The sequence below is a fragment of the Miniopterus schreibersii genome (genome assembly GCF_964146895.1).
Source record: "Miniopterus schreibersii genome assembly, chromosome: 1".
Taxonomy (NCBI): domain Eukaryota; kingdom Metazoa; phylum Chordata; class Mammalia; order Chiroptera; family Miniopteridae; genus Miniopterus; species Miniopterus schreibersii.
The window spans coordinates 120,761,098-120,779,900 of NC_138101.1; the positions used below are offsets into that span (position 1 = coordinate 120,761,098).

Here is an 18,803-nt window from a genome sequence, read left to right on the forward strand (position 1 = left end):
TCTGAGTCTATAAACCTAGACCAGGACAAGAAGAAAGGCAGAGATTGATGCATTGGAGCTTAAAATGAAAAGTTAACAGTCCCTGATAGTTGGCTGGTTGTCCTCTAGAGCAGGGTTTGGCGAACTGCAGCTCACAGGCCAAAGCTGCCCTGTTTTTATATAGAAAGTTTTATTGGAACATAGTCATGCCCTTTTGTTGACCTATCGTCTATGGCTACTTTCATGCTATAGCGGCAGAGTTGAGTAGTTGTGACAGAAATTTTATGACCTGCAAAGCCTAAAATACAGCATGGGGCAAAAGTAGGTTTACAGTTGTGAGTACATTAAACATAGAATTTATTCTTATATTATTTATTAATTATTGTATTATTTTCCATACAAACAACTGTAAACCTACCTTTGCCCCACCCTGTATTTACTCTCTGGCCCTTTACAGAAAAAGTTTACTGACCCCTGATGTAGAACAATGAAACCATTAGAAAGCTCCCTGCTTCAGGGATGGCAGTGTGAGGATGTCAGGAGGGGTGGGAGAGGTGGAGGAGAGTATGGGGTGGGGGATAAATGGTGAGGGAGAGAGACTTGACTTGGGCTGGCAGACACACAGTGTGGTGTACAGATGATGTGTTGTGGAGTTGTGCACCTATATGATTTTGTTGACCCGTGTCACCCCAATAAATTCAATAAAAAAAGGGGGAAAGAAAGAAAGCTCCCTGCTTTAGAAATCATGCCTGTCAATATTTCTATTCAAGGGTACTTCTAAAGTTTGCCGAACACAAACTATCTATAATAGTCTCACTTGTTTTTCAATTCAAGTCATATGCTCAGATGCAAATAACCATGTTATAGGTTACCTCCACTGTCATCCTCCAAAAAACAAACAAACATATGGGGGGGTTGAATGAAAGTGTGGAGACCTGAGTGGAAACTACAAAACCAAAATGGTTTGCATTTGTCCAGAAAGGTCTGATCAAGGAGATGCCCTGGGAGCCAGAAGTCATTTCCAGCACTGATCAGTTTGAACATGTGGGACTTACCTAGATAGAGTCAAGGCTCATCTCAAGCATTCTTTGATTTAGACTTGAACCTCAGTCCAACTCCAAAATTGGGGGAAATGACAGACTCATTCTTCAATTTTTCCTCCTCACTTACTTTGCCTAGGTAACCCTTATTCATTCTTAAGCCTCCTCTCAAGTGGAATCTACATCATCCAGGGGCCTGTCTGCACAGAGCAGTCTGAGCCAGGTGCCTTTCTCTGTCCTCCCACTAAACTGCCTTGTACATGACATAGCCATGGCACTTCCCTCACATGCCATGCTGTCACTTTTCTTGTCTGACACCCCCATCATGCCTGTATACCTCTCTTCCATCTACAGGGTACTCCAAAATATCTGCTGAATGAACACAATTACTGTCTGTGCTTCTAAGGAGATGCGTGTGTCCTAGGTACCGCCTCTCCATGCCGTGCTCATCAATCTCTCCACATCTCTCCTCTTTAGCTCATATCCTCATCTGTGTCTTCTCTCCAACATTCCAGTTTTTGCTAGAACATGTATTACTCAGTATCTAGAAATAAAACCATGCATTTTCATGTACCTAGAACTAGAATAGAGCCTAAATCTTAAAACAGTAGGGAAGCAGGTCCTACTTTTGGAGATTTTCTCTGTGTGTGTAGATTAGATTACTTCAGTAAAAGACAAAAATGACCTGGATTCACTTCCTACTAGGTATAGATTACAGTGTTTAACTGATGTTAAAATTAACCATCTGTTATTAAAATCCATTAAACAAGACTACTTGTAACACGGAAGGAATGGAATAACATTTCATTTAATGCTTATTCCCAGGAGCTGAGGATAGGAACTGGCGGCAACAGCTGCAGCAAAATATACCAATTCATTCTTGCCCCAAATGTGGAGAAGTTCTGCCCGACATAGATACATTACAGATTCATGTCATGGACTGCATCATTTAAGTGTTGACATTTTGCCTCCCCCAGACTGCTGGTAAATGTCAGATTTCTTTCCTCCAAGAATTATTACTTTTGTGTTACTTGTTTTCACTCAAATATTTTGGTTCATTGTGTTTGTTTTAGGAGAAAAAATCAATACGTTCCATGTAGGACATTTTTTTGTGGATTTCCATAAACTCATAAAATAGAATGCTTAACACATCATTCATCTGATAATAGATTCATGTTTTTAAATGTTCAGTTTATGTGAGCACTGAACTGTTCATGTGGTTAATGAGCATGTGGCATCATGGGACATAGTAAATGTAATTAGATGGAAGTATCGCTGATAAACTTTAGGTACCTTTTAGGGAGGCAGGAAAAATGAAGTGGTCACAGATTTCTCCAAGAAAAATGTCTCCGAAGTATTTGTGAAATAAGATATATTGTTATTTTTCTTCATCCATTTAAGACAAACCTATTTGGGGTTGTGTATATATGTGTATGTTGTAGTTTTATTGCAGCCACAGTAATGTACCAAAGTTATGATATGGCTTTTTTCATATGAGCACTGTGAGCTTTTACTTGGTCATCAGGACAAAGGAAGAACTTTTGGCATAGATGAAGTAGATACATTAAGTTCACTGGATTTCATATAACCACAGTACAAAAAAGTTATCTTTGTTCTTTCATTGTGCTGCAGGTATGTGGGCTCGTACCCACATAATGGAAAGTTTATTCATGTCTAAAGAGAACCACCATTTATTCGTTTTCTTCCTAGATCAGGTACATAATCATAATCACAAAAAGTTATTGCAAAATAACATTTTGCTTATGAACTGTTCACATTGGCTACTTTCATAGGATGCATTTTCTGGATTCAGCTTCATATATAAGCTTATCACTTAATTCAGATCTGTTTTATTAATTCTATGAATATGAGCAAATCCCTTTACTAGAGACCAGTATGTATTGTCTGAATTAGATATTGTTCTTGCTAAAGAGGTAAAAAGATAGGGATGTGCCATATTTTGTGAACCTATAGTTATTAGCTAATACTAGGCCAGCCATAAAAGTAAACAATGACCTATGTATCTAGAACCTAAAACATTTAAGAGAAAATTAAAATATATCTTCTGTTTGTCATGAGAATCTTTCCTAGACGAACTTGATTTAATACACACATATATACAAACATATGGGATCAAACAGGAATCAAAATAGTTAATTGTGTCTTCATGCCAAGAGAACACACTGTACAAATTCAACAGTAATTTAGATTAAAGGATTTTCTCATTTCAGCCCAGGGAGAATGTGTGTTAAAGATATTTCTAAAATTAACTATGAAAATTTTACTTTTAATTTCTTGTTTAAGGCTTCTAGTTTAACCCTTTTCCTTACTATTTTATACTGGAGAAAATAGATTTCTATATTATCCTAAATAGAAAAGCAAACCAAATAGTTTTACATTTAAGTTTTGGGGGATATTATTTTACTTTGTTCAAGTAAAACTATTAAGCTGGTCACAACTCTGAGATACCTAGAAATCCTCTAAACACCTGGAGATTATACAACACACCTGTAAATAGTACATGGGTTAAAGAAGTCTTAAGAGAAATTTTAAAATAATCTAAACAAATAAAAATGAAAATATAACATCAAAATTTGGGGGGTGAAGCAAAAGCAGTGCTTAGCAGGAAATCTATAGCGTTGAATGCACATATAGAAAATCAATAATCAATAATCTAAGCTTCTACTTTAAGAAACGAGAAAAAGAATGGCAAATTAAATACAAAATAAGCAGAAGAAAATAAGTAATAAAAATTAGAGCAGAAATCAATTAAATTGAAACCAGGAAATTAATAGAAAAAAATCAGTAAAGCCAAAAGCTGGTTCTTTGAAATGATCAATAAAATTGGTAAACCGCTAGCCAGGTTAACTGAAAATAGAAGACACAAATTACTAGTATCACCAGCAGTGAACAATCGGAACTTGAATTTAAAAAGCACAATAACATTTACATTAGCACCAAAAAATGAAATAGGTATAAATCTAATAAAGTATGTACAAGATCTGATGAAAGAACTCAAAGAACTAAATAAGTGTAAAGATATTTCACATTCATGTATAGAGACTCAGTATTGTCAAGATGTCAGTTCTTCCCACCCTGATCTATAGATTCCACATGATCCCAATCAAAATCCCAACGAGTTATTTTGTGGAACAAACTGATTCTAAAATTTATAGAGAAGCAAAAGATTCAGAATGACCAACACAATATTGCAGGAGAATAAAATTGGAGGACACTACCAGACTTCTAGAATTACTATAAAGCTTCAGTAATCAAGACAGCATGGTATTGATGAAAGAACAGACAAATATATCAAAGAACAGAATAGAGAACCCAGAAATATACCCAGAGAGTCCACTGGTCTTTGACAGAGGAGAAAAAGCAATTTGATGGAGAAAGGATAGTATTTTTAACAAATGGTGCTGGCACAACAACATCCATATGCAAAATAAAAATAAAAAACCACCTAAATCTAGACACAGACCTTACACCTTCCACAAAAACTCAAGCCACAGACTGGGAATAGATCTTTACAAAACAGATATCTGATGAACTAGTATCCAAAATATACAAAGAACTCTCAAGACTCAACAGTGATAAAACAACCCAATTTAAAAATGGGCAAAAAATAGCAGGTAAACCTTACCAAAGGAAATATATAGATGACAAATAAGCATATGAAAAGATGCTCAACATCATATATCATTAGGGAATTGCAAATTAAAATGAGATACCACCACACATTAAATGGCTAAAATCCAAAACAATAATAATACCAAATGCTGACAAGAATATGGAACAACAGGAACTCTCATTTATTGCTGGTGGAAATGCAAAATAGTACTTTGGAAGAGAGTTTGGCAGTTTCTTGCAAAACCAGGCATGCAATCCGTGGCATTTACCCAATTGAACTGAAAATTTATTTCCACATAAAACCTGCATATGAATGTTTTGTAATAGCTTTACTCATAATTGCCAAAACTTGAAAGCAACCAGGATGCCTTTCAGTAGGTAAATGGATAAACAAACTGTGGTACTTTCAGACAATGGAATGTTATTCAGTGCTAGAAAAGAATGAGCTCTCAAACCACGAAAAGGCATAGTTTAAGGAGGAACCTTAAATGCATATTGCTAAGTGAAAGAAGCCAATCTGAAAAGGCTACATACTGTATGATTACAGCTATATGACATTCTGCAAAAGGCAAAACTACAGAGATAGTAAAAGGATTAGTGGTTGCCAGGAGTTGGGGGTTAGGGAAGAGGGAAGAATAGGTAAGAACACAAAGGAGTTTTGGGGCAGTTAAACTCTGCATGAACGTATAATGTAAAGAGTGAACCCTGATGTAAACTATGAACTTTAGTTAATAATGTATAAATATTGTAATCAATATTGTAATAATGTATCAATTGTAATAAATGTCCCATACTAATGCAAGATGTTAATAATACGGGAAATTATGTGTTGAAGGGGCTATGTGAGAACTCCTGTACTTTCCACTCAATTTTTCTGTAATCCTATAACTGCTCTAAAAAAATAAAGTATTATTTTCTAAAAAATGAGAAAAATAACTTTGAACTATAAATTATTTAATATGAATACACATAAAATGCAAAGTGTGCATCATAAAATCAAGATTCATGTGAAGATTGGCTAACACTTCCATTTTACCCATAATAAAAGGGCTAACTTGAAATTGCCTTTAATGAAATGTCAAAATTATTATGCCATCATCAGAAATCAAGTATATGAACTGATATTCAAATATTTCAGTGGAACAAAAGGTACCCAAACTGCTTTGCTATGAAAAGCAAATAAAAAGTAGAAATAATTTAACAATCTTTGTCATCCTTTGACTTACATAGTTTGTCATTTAAAAAATTATTGAGCCCACCGGCATGGCTCAGCATATGAGCACTGACCTATGATCCAGGAGATCACGGTTCAATTCCTTGTCAGGGTACATGCCTGGGTTGCGGGATCAGTCCCCAGCAGGGGGTGCACAGGAGGCAGCCCATCAATGACTCACTCTCATCGTTGATGTTTCTCTCCCTCTCCCTTCTTCTCTCTGAAATCAATAAAAGTATATAAAAGAATTATTGAAATAACTTTATATACGCTTGCTATGAAAAATTTGTCATTGCTGAGTAATTTAAGTGTTGTTTTTTTCTAGCTAAGTAATTGCAAAGATGTGAAGTATAATACAAAAAAGTATTCAGGAACTATCAATGAGCTGAGAGATTTATGTAGTAATTCTGTCCTTTAAATATATGGAGCCATAATCATGGGTAGGTATTTCACATGTGTAAAATATATATTGTACTTATTAACCCAGCACAACCAAGAAGAAATGTGTTGAACATTCTAATGAGTTAATTGAAACCACCAAGGATAGCATTTTTTTATCAGCTTCCTTTTGGGAAACATCATACTGCGCTGTTTAAAGTAGCCTCTAGATTGGCTGAAAAGCAGTAGACATTTATCTCGGCAGCAACGACAATATTCTGTTATGAAAATTAAGAAGCTTGGGTTTTCCCCTTTCTCATCAGGGCCATTCTCTAAGTAGAGGGCTGCCTCTGGTCAAGGATAACAGTTTCTCAGTACAGGGTCTCCGTCCAGTTTGTTGGGCAAATTCAAGTTTGGGATGAGACTCTAGAGTTCTGCACCGTACAGCTTGGAAGATGTGAAGGCAAACATAAAAAGATTTCTACAAGGGGGTGTGGAGGGGTGGGGCTGTGGAAACTGGCAGTTTCTGCCAGTAGAAGTTCTGATTTTCTGATTTTGAATAGCATTGCCTCCTGCTGGGCCTAAGGATGGAAGAATTGATATGCATCTGGTACATTAACCAGGTAAACATACTCAGATATTCTGCTTCTACATCGCGAGAGAACTCAATTGCATTCACTAAGCCACATCCTGAACCCTATGCTGGAAGCCCTGATGTGACCCCCTGGCTTCAATCACAAATCTAAAGGCACCTGCTGAAGTCTCCAGAGCATCCCTCAGCCTGGACTTACCTCTTCCCCTGTCCAAAGCAAGCTCTTCCTTTAGACTTCTGGTCCACTTCTATAATTCGGCCAGTTTTTGCCAGGTATTGCCAACATGGCCACTGTCTTCTCCTTTTTCTGCCAAAGGTAACTTTCCTTTGGTCAGTTACCAAAGCAGATGGGTTTTCCTTCATCATGTTTCCTATTGACCCTTCCCTCCAACTCTTACAGTCTGGGACTATGGCAATTTTCTAATGTGCTGCTTTGCCTCCAGTTTCTGGTACATTCAGTTCCTGAGGACCGATCTTTGTTAGCTTCATCTCCCTACGCAGTGCCTTATAAAGTAGTAAGAATATAAGTTAATACACAGTTAATGTTTACATGTGCTGGGCACTATGTGTATTTTCAAGGTTTTCTCGATCCTCAATGCCCTATAAAGCAGCTATGACTATCCATTTTGCAGAGGAGTCAATTGGGGCTCTGGGAAGTTAAGTAATTCACCCAAGGCTGCCCAGTTAGCATGTGGCAGTTAAAAATCTTGCAGTCTTTTAACTCCAGAGTCCAAGCACGGAGCCACACCTTTTCTCTAGACATCTGCCTTCCTCCCCCACCTGCTCAAACGCGGTCTTTTTACTTCCTACAGAAAAAAAAATCGACCTGGAGTATTCATCATCGTCCACACAATTCGTCTTACCTACGTATTTGAATGTTTCTCGCCCGTCTCCTTTGTTGCCTCATCTCCAGCAAGATCGGTACTCAGTAGTAGTTGTCTTACGTTAATTACACATATATCACATCTACCTAATTAGGCTGTAAATTCCTAAAATATGTATCACATCGTTGTCCAACACCGTCTATACCTGAGACAAATATTAAGTGAAAATGAGGCTCAGGGTTGGATGGCATAGTCTTGGAGAGTGTTAGGAATTGAGTTTTGGCCTCGTGTGAAAATACCGCCTGAGAATATACTTCGCGGCGCAGGAGGGCGCCCAAGCCCTTTGGTTTACCTAGAGGTGCCTGGACGTCGCCGACCGGAAATACCTTTGCCGCCCAACCGAGAAGGCGCCGGTCACGTGAGCCAATCAGATCGCTATACGCAAGGATCTTTGTGCGCCACCTCCCCCGGGTCGTTTCCTCCTAGAGCTCTGACGCAGCCAATCAGCGTGACCCCAAGCCGGCGTGCGTCAGCGTCAGAGACGGGGTGGGGTCAAGTTGGAATTTTGGCGGGTCTGGCTGTAGAAAGGGAAGGGGCGCGGAACCGGCTGGGTGAGAAGCTGGGTCTGGTCGTGTGAGCGGCCCTGGGCGGCGGGAGCGAGGGGCCGCCACGCGAGCCTCCGGTAGAGGAAAAGAGCTCCCGGGAGCGAGAGGTGCGGAGCCCCCGGGCGCTCGGGTGGGCGAGGCGGAAGCGGCGGCGGCAGCGGCGGCGGCAGCGGCAGCGGCGGCGGCAGCGGCAGCGGCGGCGGCAGCGGCAGCGGCAGCGGCAGCGGCAGCGGGAGAGCGCCGGGCGGGCGCGACCCAGGGGTGCAGGGGCGGAGCAGTTGCGCGGCAATTCTGAACTTCATTGTGAGGTGCCGTTTATTTAAGGGACCAGTGTTTTCTTTTTTTAAAGTAACCTTTAAAACGCTTGCCTGGTGCATGCCGTTTGGACTTCTCATTCATTTTTCAAAAACTCATAATTGTTGACTACGTGCTTTTGTACTGGGCTCCAAACGCTCATTACCTTTGCCCTGTGATGCCTGCAATCTAAGGAGGATAATAAACAAGTACACGGTAGTGCAGTAGTTATGAAAAGGGGTGAGTTGAGAGGGTGGGCTGGAAAGGCTTAGGAAAGTGGGTAGTGAATTGGAGACTGAAGGGTGAGAGGGAGCGAGGGGAGAACTTTCCCAGGAGCCTGAGCGCTGAGAGCAGCCTGTGTTCCGGGGCTGATTGCAGGCTCGTCTTGCTGACGGGCTTGGGGGTAGAGTTGGGTGGGTGGACGCACAGAAAAGATGAGGACGTAGAGGTAAGCAAGAGAGCATCCATTGCCTTATAGGCTTTGTAAATTTTGTTCTAAGGGCAATGGAAGACTATTAAAGAATTTTTATTAAAGGAATAATACCACTATAGGGTTTGTGTTCCTGGAAGATTACTAAGGAAAGAAAAGATTACTGTGGCTGTTGTACGGAGACTAGATTACAGAGGGCCAAAGAGGCGAATACAGGACACTAATGCAGTAGTCGGAGCAAAAGACTGATGGTGGCTTGGACTAGGCTTTTGGCAGTAAAGTTGGGGTAGAAGTTTTGAGCACTATTGTGGGGATAGAACCCATAGCACTTGTCAGATGGCCCTTAGATATGAGAGTAGGAAAGGACGTGGGTTTGGGTGGAAAGAGTGGTTGGTTATAGAAGACAGTTTTCTGCCTTCTAACCCCTCAAGGAGCTTACAATCCAGCAGGTTCCCCAATAGATAGCACAGTAATACTGTTTACACTATGTCTCATCCATGTAATCTGGTAGTATACCAACTCTTCTGTACCTCACCTGAGCTTCTATAACCATAGTTTGCAAAAAAAGAAAAAGGGGGAACTGCTTCCATACTAAGAGGAAGATATGTTGGCAGTGGGGGTGAGAAATGGTCAGATTCGGGATGAAATCTAGGGGTTAGATCCCCTAGGAGTTTTAAGATTCTGGACTTTTTGAATATGCAGTGTGAACAAGAGAGAATCAAGGGTGACTTCTCTAATGATGATTTCACAGAGCCAAGATTGCGTCACTGCCGCCGTCTCCTGGCACCTGATCCTCCTCCAGAGTTCACTGTGACCACTGTTCCCTAGACAACATGGAAGGTAAGTCCTGGCAGTTTTCTCAATTTGTCTTTGTTTTCAGAAAATCACCCTTTTGCCTATGGTTTTGTTATTTATCCTACTTGCAAAATAGTGAAAATAGCTGCCCCACCATCAAGTGTTGCCTGAGTGGTTCACTTTAGTCACAGAATGTTACTTGTTTTAATCAGGTGGGATTTCTTCTCCTGGCGGCACTGTCTTTCATAATAATGATAGCTGGCATGTACTTGCAATGTGCCAAGCACTGTTCTAAAATCCTTAATTATATTAACTTAATCTTCATAGCAACTATTTTATAAACAGAAAGACTAGTGTTTAGTAACTTGTCACAGGTGAAACTGTTAGAGCAGGGATTTGAACCCAGGCAGCCTCCGAGTTCACATTTAATATTGAAATCTGTTGAGCCCAGTCTGTGTAGCTCAGTTGGTTAGAGTGTCATCCTGATATACCATGGTTGCAAGTTTGATCCCTGGTCAGGAGCACATACAAGAATCAACCAGTGAGTGCATAAATAGGTGGAACAACAAATCAGTGTTTCTCTTCTCTCTCCTCTCCTCTCTCTACCCCTCTCTAAAAATCAATCAATCGATAAATAAATAAAAAGAAATCTGTTGAAGTGATTTTAGTCTAGCTCTGTCTTAAATTCTTATAGTTCTCTCTAGTTTTGTTCATTTTGCAGGAATGTGTTCAAATATTTACTTAGTAAAAAAATGTTGCTCTAATTAGCAGAGCTTAGCCAGGGAGCAGCACAAAACTGTGCTGGCTGTGAAGAGATGCTAACAAATAAAATACATTCTTTTTCTGGTTGTGTAATTGAGCTCATTGTCTGAAATTGTATTTTTTTTAAATCCAAGTCGATTATACATTGCCCTTTTTAAAAAAAAAATTAAATGTTGAAATTCATCACACTGTGATATTATATGAAATTGATTGCATCTTTAGTATAATGATAGTTTCCTGTTTTCTGAAATCGTCAAATTACCTACAGGGTACTTTGTGTTATACAAAGTATAATTTTTTGCTGTGAGAACGTCATGAAAATAAGTGGTGAGTGGATATGTGTTTCCTAAGAAATCACTGTATCTAATAAAACCTCATTTGGTTAGCATGGCCTCCAAATTTGATCCAGTGTAAATGAAATCAAAATTTTCCTGATGCTAGAATTATACTGTTAAACAACATTCCTGCTTACATTTTAGTAGGGAGAGCAAGATAACAAACAAGTAGGAAAATATCTGGTAGTTGGTAGGATAGGAGACACTGGAATGAGTTTGTGTGCTGAGAGAAATGCTCCAGAAAATGGAAAAACTGGTGATATGGGGGTGGGGAGAGCTGGTGGTTGTAGGCTGAAGTCCTTGGGGAGCTGAGAGGAATGGGATCCAGTTAATAAACGGAAGAACTGGCCATAAATAGGACTAGACACTCATCTATTATCATAGGTAAAGCAGAGAATATATGTTAAGGTTTAGTAATGAAAGATGAACTCTGATTGCTTCCTTTTTTTTTTTTTTTTTTTGGTGAGATATCATCAGCTAAGAGTAAAGAGGGAGGAGAGGCGTCAGAGATTTGAGAAGAGACTGAAGTGGTTAGAGAATAGGAAAGCAATGTGTTATGGAAGTGTGGGGATTTTTAAGCACTTGAATGCCTATTTGTTCTTGGCTGGTATATATTTAAAGTTAAACCAATCAGTATAGGGGTCTTTCTCTAGGAAAGTTCACCAGTTGGGGTGCAGGCAGTCTGTTGGGTTTTTAATCAGGGTTAAGATTTTGTCAAGGTCAACATTCCTAAAATTTTAGAAATTGTATAAAGACAAGCTCATAGAAAATATTCACAGTGGATTATGAATGATAAAATTGGCTTTAAGAAGAATATAGGGAAAATATGTACTCTTGGAGTAGAATAAGACACCAGTTAACCTGCATAACTTTACTATAGTCAGCAGTTTATTATTAGGTTACCATACACCTTTAGAACTGAATTGGATGTGAGGTATAATTTTTGTATCACTTTATGTATACTTTTTAATCCTTACCTGAGGATATGTGGGTTTTTTTTGCTGATTTTAGAGAGAAAGGAAGGGAGAGAGAGAGAGAGAAACATCCATGAGAGACAGAATCATCTATCAGTTGCCTCCTGCACGTGCCCCGACCAGGGATGGAACCTGTAACCTGGGCATGTTCCCTGATCGGAAATCGAACCAAGACCTTTCTGTGTATGGGTCGATGCTCCAACCAACTGAGCCACACTGACCAGCTGTATACATGATTATAGCATAGTTTGCAGTGTGAAAATACTGGAAATAGCTCATGTTCTTTATTGGAAAGGGAATTTTAAAAATGTGATACATCCTTACCGTGGACTACTAAACAGCGATTGAAAGAAGTATATGTTTTGATTTGGATTAATCTTACATGCAATGTCACATGAAAACAGGATACAGGTAATACATACAGTGTGAAATAATTTATATAAATATTTTTAAAACAACCAAACATGATGTATTGATTGTATCTATATATTTGTGGTAAAAGTATGAAAAATTGACTAGAATAATATACCAAAATTATGATAGTAGTCTCAGTGGGGCCTGGAGGTGTAGTGGTAAGGAGTTGGCATAAAATTTGGCGTAAGTTTTGTTTGCTTTTTTTAGTTTTAAACTAATGTAAAGGCCAAAAGCAAACCTGACAAAATGTTAGTCATGGCTAATTCTGGGAAATGGGATATGAGTACTTTTTATGAAATTGTGTGTACCTGTCAATTGCTCAATTTAAAACTGGGGGAATATATACATCTAGGACCTAAATATATGTTTAGTGTGTTTTTCAGTTACTCCCTTGTGGGTTGAAGTCGGTATGCAGGAAGTTGTCTCATTAGCTGATGTAGCATAGGGAAAAAGATCTAGCCTAGTGACTGGCCCACTGTGGCTACTGAGCAGATACTGGCCCCTTCTTCCTTAGCCCAGAGCCCTTGAGAAGCACTTGGGAAGAGAGAAGGTGGAGATAAGACTAGTGATGATACCAGGAAAAATTTAGAGGCATTTTAATTGCCTCGTCAATGTTGAATGTTTTAATTAACTATGCTTGTCATTAGCAGTTCTCCTCAGGTAGGCTTATTTTCTCTGTTTTCTTTGTTCTCCTAGTGGAGGAAGATGAATTGTCTCTGCTGACCGCACTGCTGGAGGAGAATGAGTCAGCCTTGGATTGTAATTCAGAAGAGAGCCACCCCTTGACCCAGGGTGATGGTATACCTGATACATTTGATGAGCTCTTCGATGCTGACGGTGACGGTGAATCTTACACAGAGGAGGCTAATGATGGTGAAGTGGAAAAGACTCAAGACCAAAAGGAAAATTTGGCTACTCTCTTTGGAGATATGGGGGACTTATCAGATGAAGACGTTCCTGTATTGCAGTCAACTGAAAACAGAGTTCCTTCTGCTCCTGCTCTGAGTCAAGGAAAAACTAATGAAGAGTTGCAAGGTGCCCTAACTACTTGCTTTCTCTAAACTAGATGAAGACCACCAGTCTGACAGTTTTCATCGAGATAGCTGTTGAGTCAAGGGTGGAGATAAATGACTTTGTAAAAAAAACAAAATTGAGTTAATACATCAAGCATCTAAGGCCAGCATTTTACCCTACAAAGTGACAGACAGCCAGTGACACATATATCAGGGACAGCCAACTATAGTTGATCCTTCACAGGGTGACTTGAACACTTTGTATGCTCGTTACAAAAAATGTTACTTTAGGATTTTTATGCAAATGGAGCCAGAGATAAGACCTGTAAAAGCTACTACATATTCTATTTGAGCAGGAGACTGTTTCAGAACAGAAGGTTTGAGGAGTGCCCTTATTCCTGGCATCTTCACTTAATATTTTTAAATTATAATAAAATTCAGTGGTGGGTAGTTTCTTTTGATACAGGACCAAGCATTTGTTATTCAATTTGTGAAATAAATGTAATGATGTCTTGATTCCTAAAAACTTAACTGTAGATAGGTGTCTGTGATACCTGTCAGTAGTACAAATTCATAACTAGCTTTGGTATTAGAAGCTTGATTACTGAAAATGTTTATTTCTCTATAGGGACCCCTTTGGGGTGCAAAAGTTAGTTGTGAGTTCTCAGTAAGTGATTATATTGCGGATCTCAGGGTTTCGGGGGAAGATGGAAGGACACCAAAAATAATTCCAGCACTTTCATCATGTATAATATTTCTTCTGGTTTGGTTCTTAAGTCAATATTTTCTTTCCCTAGATGAATTAAGGAAGTTGCAAGAGCAAATGAAGTCCTTACAAGAACAGCTAAAAATGGCAACAATCAGACAGCCTGCAAGTCCAGCCCGTCCACATACATCTGGTAATCAGACTGTAATTCTAGGAATAGTATACATTTCTTTTAAGAAATTATAACATTATCTCTGCATCCAATTCCTGGTAAAACTGCTTTTGAGCTTCTTTCTGAACTTTCTTTACTGATTTATTTTACTTTTAATCAAGTAGATAAGTCTCCACGCCCCCCTCTTAAGGAGAAGAAAGTTCAGAGAATTCAGGAGTCGACATGCTTTTCTGCAGAGCTTGATGTCCCTACTCTACCAAAAACCAAGCGGGTAGCTCGGACACCAAAAGTTTCACCTGCAGGTAGTACCTAAGCCCTCCTGGTTTCTCACTATTGATTCTATTGAGAATATATTTGGGCACTCTCATGGGAGGGGTCTTTCATCTGCCCACTGGAAATGGGAACCATATGCTCTCTTTCTCTACACCTCAAAGTGCCTAGAAAATTTTTAGGTAGAGAGTTAGGTATGTACTACTTAATGGGTTGAGATTTTTTTTTTAACTCTATAGTCCTGTAGTTGATCTGAACTATAGTAAATATAACCCCTGGATTGAGTTCTCATGCTAGCAGTCTAGAAGTTTAGTCTTTGGGGTTGTGAAACTGAGGCACAGATTCCCTTATAAAGTGGTCAGGTTTTATTTGAAGTTAGGTTATATTAAATTAGAAGGTCCATTCTTTAGAAAAGTTTTCTCTGCCAGGAATCTGGAATAGTATTCAAATAAAAGCCAATTTCAGCATGCATATATATACACACAAAATAAAATGAAAAAGATTTATGAGCTTTCTCTGTTGATTATGCTGTATTGCCTCAGTTTGCCCAAAGTGATTATTCCTTGGAAGACGGAAGACAAAATGGTATATAGATAACATAGCTTAGAGTAAGCAGCACTTTTTTGACCAAGGTGTGTTTAAAAAGGCCCTTTCAAATAGCATTGGCATATCACACAATAGTAGAGAATAGTTGTAGACTCTTGAGTGTTCACCTTTATTTGGCAACAAATTTATATTTTATGTATCTACTTATGAATAGCATCCATCTCCTTAGAATCTTTGGCATTACTAAGGTGTTTCATTAGGTAACTTCCAAAGTTTGGTTTTGAGAGGGTGGGGCATGGACATGATTTCTAGAGATTTAAAATTCAGGGTTGCCGTGGCCCCTTGCTTGAGAGCAATGATCCAAAATCTCTCTGAGGGTAAGTAAAAGTCTGGTTTAAGAGAGAGTGATATTTTATTAAGGAAAATACCCAAGCTTTCTGACCTTCAGGAGCAATATCAATGCTTCTAAAATATGAAAAGTAACCATGTCAGTAGAATACCCTGGTCCCCCCAAACCCCCCACCCCACAAATTAAATGGAATGGATTGAAATGAAATGAAACAAACAAGAAAAGAAGGGGAGCAAACTTTGGATTTTTTTCAGGTAGAATTTTATCTGTGCACAAATATCCGCTAATTATGGAATTCTGAAGGAGAGCTCTTACTCCCTCATGGAATCGACCACAGTGTTTCATATATGGTGAATACTCAATAAATGTCATTGCAGAGGAACAGTGTTTTAAAGTGGTATAGTCTAATATAGCAACCACTAGCCACATGTGACTATTTAAATTAAGTTAAATTAAATTAAATTAAATTAGACATCCATTTCTTTAGAAACAGTAGTTATAAATGATCAGTGGCCACCATATTGGACAGCACCAGTATAAAACACTTCCATCATTAGAGAGATTTTGAGGGTCGTACAGAAAGAATCTTATGGGCTTCCTTTGTTCTCCAATATTTGGTTATTTCATCTGTGAGTGAAAAAAGCAACAATTCTATTAAAGATGTAGGTATCAGTGTGGTTTTCTTTTCACCTAATTTTTATAATTTTCTAGAGCCCAAAAGCTCACCTTCAAGGATGACAAGTGCACCTTCACAACCACTCCGAATGACTCCTGGAAACAAACCTAGTGGGATGACTAGAGATCAGGGTGCAGTGGCCCCCAGGAGTTCTGGGGACACAGCTCAGCCCATCTCTGTGGAAGCCTTCTCCGGCCTGAGGCTCAGGTCAGTAGCTGACAGCCCCTCACTCTGCTCACAGGCCCCACCAGGTGCCTCGTCCTCCTTCCTGAGGGCTGAGCCTTTTAGAAATAGTGTCTGTACAGCAGATCCCCATAACACCAATAGCTCTGGAGCTTGACAAAACTTGGCATTGAGCACTGGGTGTGACTCAGTACATTTGCATATGAAATGTTTAAGGAAGACTTTTGCTTGTTTATATATACATTATATAGACATATATATATGAAATTGACAGATACATTTAATCAGAAACTGACTTATAGGAACGGTAATAGAGACTATTTTTAAATACATGAAGATATATACAGTTTAACCAGGATAATAGTATCTTGTCATTGATGTTAAGAAAACACCTGTGCTCTTTTTATCCTAATAACTTTTAAGGGAAATTTATATTCTTTGCATCTGTTATGTGGAAAAACTAAGATATTCGGTTAAATAGGATTAAATCCCAGGATCAAGTCAGTTAAAGCCTAGACTTTTAAAAATCCCCTGTTCTCTATATTGCTACTCTACTGCATCTCCATCATTACTCTCTTGAAACCCAGGGCAGAGTGGTAATCTTTACTTTGAGACCAGATTGCTTAGTATAGTCCTTCTGAGTAGCCAAGTGCACCCCCTCTAGAACACCTAAACCTCGTCGATCTAAACTAAAACTGCCAAGCTCTTGAATTGTATTATTAAGCAGGGGGAGAACAAGTAGCTGCCATTCTGCAGCATGGTACTGTGTATAGAGTAATACAGTAGACGTGTATTGTGAAGACTCAGTACTCCAAAACTGAAAAAAAAAATTCAGTGTTTTAATTATGTTTGAGATGGAGTCTGAGGGATGAAATACAATAAAAGCTCATTGAGGAGCATCAGCTTCTTTTTCAAGGTAAATATGTCCTTCCCGAGACAATACTGCCTGCCCCAACCAGCTCCCAGTTGACACAACTGGTAGATAATGAAAGAGGTTGCTGATTCGAATGTAATGCGCGTGGGAATTGAATGGAGGTAGATAAAGTTGAAACTACTCAGCCAAAGCTTCTCAGTGGCCTACAAATTTAGGGGATTGCAGTATTGTTTGAGTCCCTGTAATTGTTATACCTGAACCTCAGAACCTAAAAATACTCCAAAGGATAGTAATCTGATACTAGCCTATTAACTCACAGAAATCAGGCAAAGAAGAGAATTTCTCCTGAATATTATTCATTATTCAGAATTAGCTCTAGGACTTTCTATTCCAGAAGACTTCTGAAAGAGTCAAAGTCATGTTTATTTGTGTTTTATTTTGTCCTTGAATATATAGTATGATCAAATAGATATTTATATTTACTAGAGAAAAACAGTTTGCAGATTCACCAGGTTTTAGCCAGTCATTAGGAACAAGAATATATTAATTGAAGCTAGAGTCAGAGCCTTTATTTATTATGTGAAAATGTTGGCTTAAAAAAACCTGATAAGAAATAGTAGAACCAGTGCGATTCTTGCAGAACTGATGAAATTTAAATATCTTATTCACTTACATCAATTTATAATATTGTATTAAAGTCAAAAGACATTTTTAAAGGATATTATAACTTATAATTGATATGAATTTAAAGAACTTAGGATCTTTTTATTTTCTATATAAGCTCAATTCTGTATCCAAGGAAGTACAAACCTAGCTTTAAAAATTATATTTTTATTTGCCGTAAAAAATGTCTGCCTGAACTGTATAAGTAAACTTCCCTGAAAACAGGTTCTTTAGAGATTTCTACCTATAGCACTTCTTTTAACCAACCTGCTACAGTGGCAGATAATTCCTTGTTAGACTATAGCCTACTAATTGCTGGTTTCTTGACCCAGATGCCCTCGAGTGTCCTCCACAGAAATGAACAAGAAAATGACTGGTAGAAAACTGATCAGACTGTCTCAGCTCAAGGAAAAGATGGCAAGTGAGAAGCTGGAAGAAATAGACTGGGTGACATTTGGGGTTATATTGAAGAAAGTCACTCCGCAGAGCTGTAGCAGTGTAAGCCATTTTATTGATTTCTTATTTTTTTTTAATTGTTCACAGTATTACAGATATTCCTCATTTTCCCCCTTCTTTGCCCCCTTCCACTCTGCCTTCACCACACTATTTTCTGTGCCCATGAGTTATGCATATATGCATATGTGTTCTTTGGTTAATCTTTTCCCATCACCCTCAACCCCCTCCCCTCTGAGATCTGTCAATCTGTTCCATGTATACATGCCTCTGAGTCTGTTTTGTTCATCTTACTTTGTTCATTAGAGTCTACATATAAGTGAGATCATGTGATACTTATCTTTCTCTGACTGGCTTATTTCCCTTAGCATGTTAATCTCTAGATCTGTCCATGCTGTTGCAAGTGGTAAGAGATCCTTTTTTACAGCCACTTAGTATTCCTTGGTGTAAATGTCCCACAGCTTTTTGATCCACTCATCTACTGATGGGCACTTGGGTGTTTCCAGATCTTAGCAATTGTAAATAGTGCTGCTATGAACATAGGGGTACATATATTCTTCCTGATTGGTATTTTGGGATTCTTAGGATATGTTCCCAGAAGTGGGATTGCTGGGTCAAACGGCAGCTCCA

At 38.7% G+C, this 18,803-nt stretch overlaps 2 protein-coding genes across 6 annotated transcripts in view; both read left to right on the plus strand.

Annotated features, from left to right (window-relative positions):
• OPTN (optineurin) overlaps positions 1-5,570 on the plus strand; it is a 48,234-nt gene extending 42,664 nt beyond the window's left edge. For 2 of the 4 annotated variants that reach the window (XM_081143769.1, XM_081143770.1), the window contains one exon: positions 1,845-5,570. In XM_081143769.1, the coding sequence (XP_080999895.1) occupies positions 1,845-1,972 (128 nt within the window). In that variant the 3' untranslated portion in view covers positions 1,973-5,570. The remainder of the gene's footprint in view (positions 1-1,844) is intronic. The other 2 variants (XM_081143771.1, XM_081143772.1) reach the window with 1 other exon arrangement.
• Positions 5,571-8,227: 2,657 nt separating this feature from the next.
• The window catches only part of MCM10 (minichromosome maintenance 10 replication initiation factor), a 33,641-nt gene continuing 23,065 nt past the window's right edge, over positions 8,228-18,803 (plus strand). The window contains exons 1-7 of one of the 2 annotated variants that reach the window (XM_081120935.1): positions 8,228-8,270; positions 9,740-9,828; positions 12,965-13,303; positions 14,079-14,180; positions 14,321-14,461; positions 16,036-16,207; positions 18,053-18,218. In XM_081120935.1, the coding sequence (XP_080977061.1) occupies positions 9,822-9,828; positions 12,965-13,303; positions 14,079-14,180; positions 14,321-14,461; positions 16,036-16,207; positions 18,053-18,218 (927 nt within the window). In that variant the 5' untranslated portion in view covers positions 8,228-8,270; positions 9,740-9,821. Of the gene's footprint in view, positions 8,372-9,739; positions 9,829-12,964; positions 13,304-14,078; positions 14,181-14,320; positions 14,462-16,035; positions 16,208-18,052; positions 18,219-18,803 lie in introns of both variants that reach the window. The other variant, XM_081120934.1, reaches the window with a different exon arrangement.